This window comes from Bidens hawaiensis, unplaced genomic scaffold (genome assembly GCF_021521415.1).
Source record: "Bidens hawaiensis isolate Kalapana, Puna unplaced genomic scaffold, B.hawaiensis_p1.1 tig00028477_1, whole genome shotgun sequence".
Lineage (NCBI taxonomy): Eukaryota > Viridiplantae > Streptophyta > Magnoliopsida > Asterales > Asteraceae > Bidens > Bidens hawaiensis.
In genome coordinates, this window is record NW_027494650.1 from 274,974 (window position 1) to 280,731 (window position 5,758).

General features: G+C 34.1%; 1 protein-coding gene across 1 annotated transcript; it reads right to left on the reverse strand.

Moving 5' to 3' along the window:
- Window positions 1–251: 251 nt before the first annotated feature.
- On the reverse strand, window positions 252–1,819 carry LOC143577173 (putative WRKY transcription factor 29). Its single transcript, XM_077061084.1, has 3 exons — window positions 1,258–1,819; window positions 983–1,105; window positions 252–611 (listed from the first exon to the last, which is right to left on the reverse strand). Exons 1-3 carry the CDS (start codon window positions 1,701–1,703, stop codon window positions 272–274), a joined length of 909 nt encoding a protein of 302 aa, XP_076917199.1. The 5' UTR covers window positions 1,704–1,819; the 3' UTR covers window positions 252–271.
- Between the last annotated feature and the right edge of the window lie 3,939 nt (window positions 1,820–5,758).

A 5,758-nucleotide genomic window follows, 5' to 3' on the forward strand; every position in this document is an offset into this window, starting at 1 on the left:
AGGGCCGACCCAGACTGACTTAATGAACTGGATGCTCCTGGATCAATCTCGCTAGCGGTTTAAAGAAAGTTGTCTTTATTAAAAAAAAATAAAAATTGTCTTTCATGTACAACTTTTAATTCACAAGGGACAACATTCTTTTTTTTCTTTCTATTTTTACTCTATTTTCTCTCTCATCCTAAAAAAGTAAAAAAAAACAAACTATCAAAAGTCAGCAACAAGTGACGCACATCTTCCATCATGATTACGTCATATAAAAAAGTCAACTTCCTCAGGCCACCGGAAAAACACCTCCGGTCACCGGACTTTCAAGTTCATCCAACCCTTCAAAAAAGTCATCATCAATTTTGGAATCAAAGGTGTCGTCTTCGGTGTCGTTGTCTTCGGTGGTCTTTTCGGTCGCCGGAGAAACCGCCGGAGACTGGTGACTGGTCGCCGGAGATGAGGTGGCTTTGGTTCGGGCACTTCCGGCTGAAGAGTTCCGGTAAGATGGAGCCTGGTGGTTGTGTTCGCCGGTGTAAGTGACGATGAACATATTCGGGTCGGATCTGTTTCGCTCCACTTGTTTTCGGGCCATACACTCTTTTAATGTGCTACATTTGTAGTATCCTCTATTCATCAACAATAAAAAAATATATATATTATTAAGCGAAGAAAAAAAATTTAAGATATTCTTAACAATCATTAATTTTTTTATTTACTAGACCAGTAAATAAATAATAACATAGGACACGTGTTATAATTTTAGTTTTTTATGTCAACTAATACTGGTTTCACCAACCTCTCTCCCTATTAAATATTATATACCATGTATTGACTTCTGTTAAAGTCTAGATATTAATTTATCGTCTCTGTATTATAAAATAATAATGATTTATAACATAGTGTGATAAATGAAAAAAACTATACATTTTGACCTTTTATTAAACAACATAATATAATCTTTCAATTAAAAATAAATAAAATGTATGAAATTACAAACCTTGGGTATGGAGATCCTTTAATGGGTTTTTGGCCATATTTTCTCCATGACCATACATCAGATGATAGTTTATCGGCAGGCACTTGACAAACCTTTTTCTTTTTCATTTTCATTTGATTCTTTCTGTAAAATAATAAATCAAATATATTAATTAAAATACTTTAATTAATTAATTAAAAACATTTTTAATAAATAAATTAAATGTTTATAACAAAAACCCAGAAAGAAAAAAGAATATAGAAATGATATTTTTACTACTTATTAATTTATTATACCTTTTTTTGGACCTTGCACTTTGTGCATTAGAAGTTGTACATCTAGACACACCAAAAGACTGTTGTTTTCCCAGAAATTGTTTTGGATGATGGTGGTTCATGAGAGGTGGATCTTGTAAGCCTCCAATAACAGAAAGGGGTGAGAATGGCAAATTTTGTGAATATTGAGGTGGTTTTTGTAACTTTGGAAACTCTATGGGTTTGTTTAGAGCATTCAAACAATGTTGAATAGAATCAATACTATTATAATTTCTTGTTGGTAATGGATTTGGGAAAAAGTCAACCCCAATAATATTTTCATTTTTTGACCATGAAAAAGATGCTCCGGCGGCGGTGGTGGCTGTGATTGTTGTGGTGGTGGTGGCGGCGGCGGCGGTGGAAGAGGATGAAGAAGTGGTGGGACAAAAGGGTCTGACCACTGCATGTAAATCCCAGTCAACATCCATGGGTTGACTCTTGTTGGTATGTTTTAGAGAGAGAAACCAAGGAGTTGACTTTTTTAGGTGAAGATGTTTTGGGGTTGAAATGGAAAAGGGAATGGTTTTATAATATTTTTAGAGAGAGAAAACTAGAAAAGGACAGCTGGCAACATATCCATAGGCTTTATCTTTTTTAATATTTTATGCTAAGTCAGCCCAATGTTTTTTTATGCTTTTTTAAGAATGTTACAAGTTTTAAACATTACATTTAATATTTGTTATAATATAATTATCTTAGAATCGTATGTAAGTTTTAATGTATCATTTGATGTTTGAAAGAAAACCGTCTAGTTTAAGGAGTGTGATCACTGAGGTAAAGACTTTAAGCTATTTGTGGGGGGGAAATTGGTCTAAATGGTCGGATTTAACGTGAGAAAGGTGGTGTGCGTTTAATGTATAATCATAATTACGAGTGTAATTAAGCGGAACTTGGGGAGGGGGGTATGTAGTTGTAATTTCTTATTGTACGGGTGGAGTTGGTGGAGTATCTTGCTAGTGCTATGAATAAAATTTTGATGGTCGTTCAAAAATAGAATCTTATGTAAGTTCTTTGAGAATTTGATACGAATTTTATCTAAAATAACTGTATTTATCAAATTTTTATAATATATATGCAATCATAGTAGATAGGTACAATGTGACACTTAAGGATAAGCGTATCGGACTAGATGCTATTACTCGATAAAAAGTTTTTTGGTTTCTCAAAGGGTTTTTACCAAAGATGATGAGGAATTAGGGTTGCGAATATCATGGAGCCGGACGCATGGGCCGAAAAGGGATGTCATTAAAGAGGTTGATATTTGAACAAGGACTGGAATACGTCATCACATTACCTTATCAAATTGACTCGTGGATTAGGATTAGATATGACGTATGAACATTCTCAATGCATTTACTGATGAAAACCATTACGTTAAGCAATCTACGAGTCGGTCTTGTCTTTTTTAAATGGATTCATTAGGTTATGTCCAACATTAATTACTTTACGTGCCAATGACGCAAAAAAAGATTTCACTTTCAGTGAATCTTAGGACTTGAGGCGTTTTAGTTTCATATTCTACTTGTTGCACCTGTGATTTGGAGGAGGTATATCACACCTTCTTAGTTGTGAGTTATCGGGCGCTATTGGATTTTGTTATGTTCTTTGAACTGCTTTTACACACGCCATGTTAACATTGTGGATCTTATCTCTTACTTAACGTCACATTGGTTTCACTATAGTCATAACAAGCCGACATATCACCAAAAGGCTAGAAGCTTTGCTCCCATTTGAAGACGGAGGAAATCAAACTTTATTCGTTCAAATCAGTATAGAGATAAGAGATATAGTTTGTTTTCTCATTTATCTTCCATGTTGTTACTTGTACTCATGCTAGTGTCTTGCTAAGTTTTCCTTTTGTGTTATTCTATTACCGTCGTTCTTGAACAATGTAAGAAAATAAATATGAATGATAAGTCACAAAGAATCTATTGAATAGTTACGATCTTGTTGCCTATTGAAGGTAAATACCATCTAATGCTTGTTAAGCATCAACTTAGAAACTACATACGACTTGTGTGAGTTAAATTGGTTCAAAGTGGTACAATTATCGTCAACACATAACGTACAATCATTCTAAATACTTTAGTTAAATGACGTAGCCTAAATATTGGTATTGGTTAAAAATAAAGAAAAAAAACATGTAATTCACTCTTTATTTAATATTAATTGTTTTCTTCGATCATAAAAGAGTATGAATCTTTTTGTAAGAATGCCACCATAGATAAACATAAATTATTTTTGGTAATATATCTTTTGATAATTTTCATAACATTGATTGCTTGAAGTTAATTCGATATGTAAGCTTGATTTCTTATTTTTCTTATATAGGAAAATAAAACTATGTGTGAAACTAGAGGGTAGGTCAGTTACCAAAGAGCCTTTGTCCCGACGATACCAAAAAGTTTGATAAAAGTTTACAACTTAACAAAATATGTTATAATTAGACGATAAAGCATAAAACTGCTAATCATGAAGAATAACAATCGTAGAGAGGTTTCTTTTTTAACCATTCATCACTCTCTATCGATAAATGTCACACTCTTCATTTGGACTTGTTCAATTAAAAATGCAGCATTTTTATTTTCAAAAACTTTCCATTATTAACTTTTCACTCGTTATCAATCTCTTTGAATTGTCTCGGTGTCTCACTAAAAATGCAACATTCTTATTTCGCAGAACAAAAATGGATTGCAAAGTTTTAAGCCATATTTGAAACAACTAAAAGTCAGGAGACTAAAATGTTTAAGAAATCTAAAAACATGAAGAGTTTTAGCTCGATTGGTAGCTTTTGAGGGGAAGTGGAGATTTGAGATGAGGCTATAAGAGTGTAAGTTCTCAAGTTTTAATCCGATTTCAACTGAGTTCTTTTATTTGTTTCATGTTCAAATGCTAAAAAATATTTACTTATGTATGAATATGCATCAATGACAAATCCATTAAGGGAAAATTCTGAAAATAGTCCAAAATAAGAGAGATAATTCATTTGGAATGCGTCCGAGGAGATGCATTTCAAAAAAACGCGGATAACGATGACTTTGAAACCTCACGTGACGGACAACTTTTATTCCAAACCTATGGTTTTTCAGAAAACTATTTTCACTTGAAAACTATCGGCCAAGTGAAATTTCTATGAAACTTTATCTGTGAAAGGACACGTGTCAGTTTGTGATAAGATACCCAAATCTCACGTCACGAATCCCAATCTCACGTGGGAAATAGATTTGGGAGGACTATTTTCATAATGAAACCTACTTTGAACTATTTTCAGTTTATCTCTCTTATTTTGGACTGTTTTCAGAATTTTCCCATCCATTAATCATCTTGTGGTCATTTTCATACTAGAAAATATCTCCAGTCATTCATGAAGGGCCTTTTCTTATCTACTAGTCAACTTCTTTCCTTTTTTTTTGGAATGACACTCCAAATACTTTTCACATGGAAATGTATGGTTATCGACTCCTAAACTAGTCATTTTTCATCCAATCATTTTCGTTCTAAAGTCTATCACCCTTACAACGCAATGTTAGATAAAACAATCTTACGATTACACTGTTACAAGATCTTGCACCAAGTTGGTCAATTATATCAGTCTTGCCCGAATATAAGACAGAATTACAGAAATTGTCCTTTATGTTTGCACTGAATTTCAATGGTTGTCATTTTTCAAAAGTAACATAATTTGTATTTTACATTTCAGTTTTTTACACCGTTTGTCCTTTTGGCCTAACACAGTTAGTTTTTCTCGTTAAGTTAGGTCATGTGATTCGCACATGAGGGCAAATTAGTCATTTCATCAATTTAATTTAAAAAGTATTTTAATTAATAATTATATATATATAATACTCCCTTTCTCTCTCACACTCTTTCTTCTACATTCAACCATCACCACCGCCACTCCCTATCATCGCCGTCGTGGGTCACCATCACCACCACAACAAGCCATAAAATCCGGCGATCGAAAAACCATAACTCCGGGAAAACATTAATTCCAGCCAAAAAGAACCCATCTTCGGTAAAAAAATAAATAGATAAATCCGGCCACCCTGTGACCACCAACGGCGATTCAACTTCTAGGGTTTCGATATGGGTCCGAAGCTATGAACCAGATCTGCGTTTGGATATAGGTCCGGAGCCGGTATTCGGGTCGGATCCTCTCTCTCTAATAACTAAAAAGGAACAGAGGGAATTGCAGAGACATCAAAGGTTTCAAATACACATCATCCTTTATGCAGTCGTCCCTTCTCACGGCGGAGCCCTAGCCTCCATGGTTCTTCTGGATCTGAGTGTTGTCGTTGTCGAGCGTCGTTGCGGCGTTGTAACATCTTGCTTTTGATAAGAATTAATAAAATAAATTTCGTTTATTTTATAAAGTGTCGTGTGTCGGTTTAAATAAATAAACTAATAGAAGGTGGGCTTGGACTTTAGAAGATGGAAAATAAGGAATGGAATGGGCCTTAGGTCCATGGGCGTAAGGGAGTAT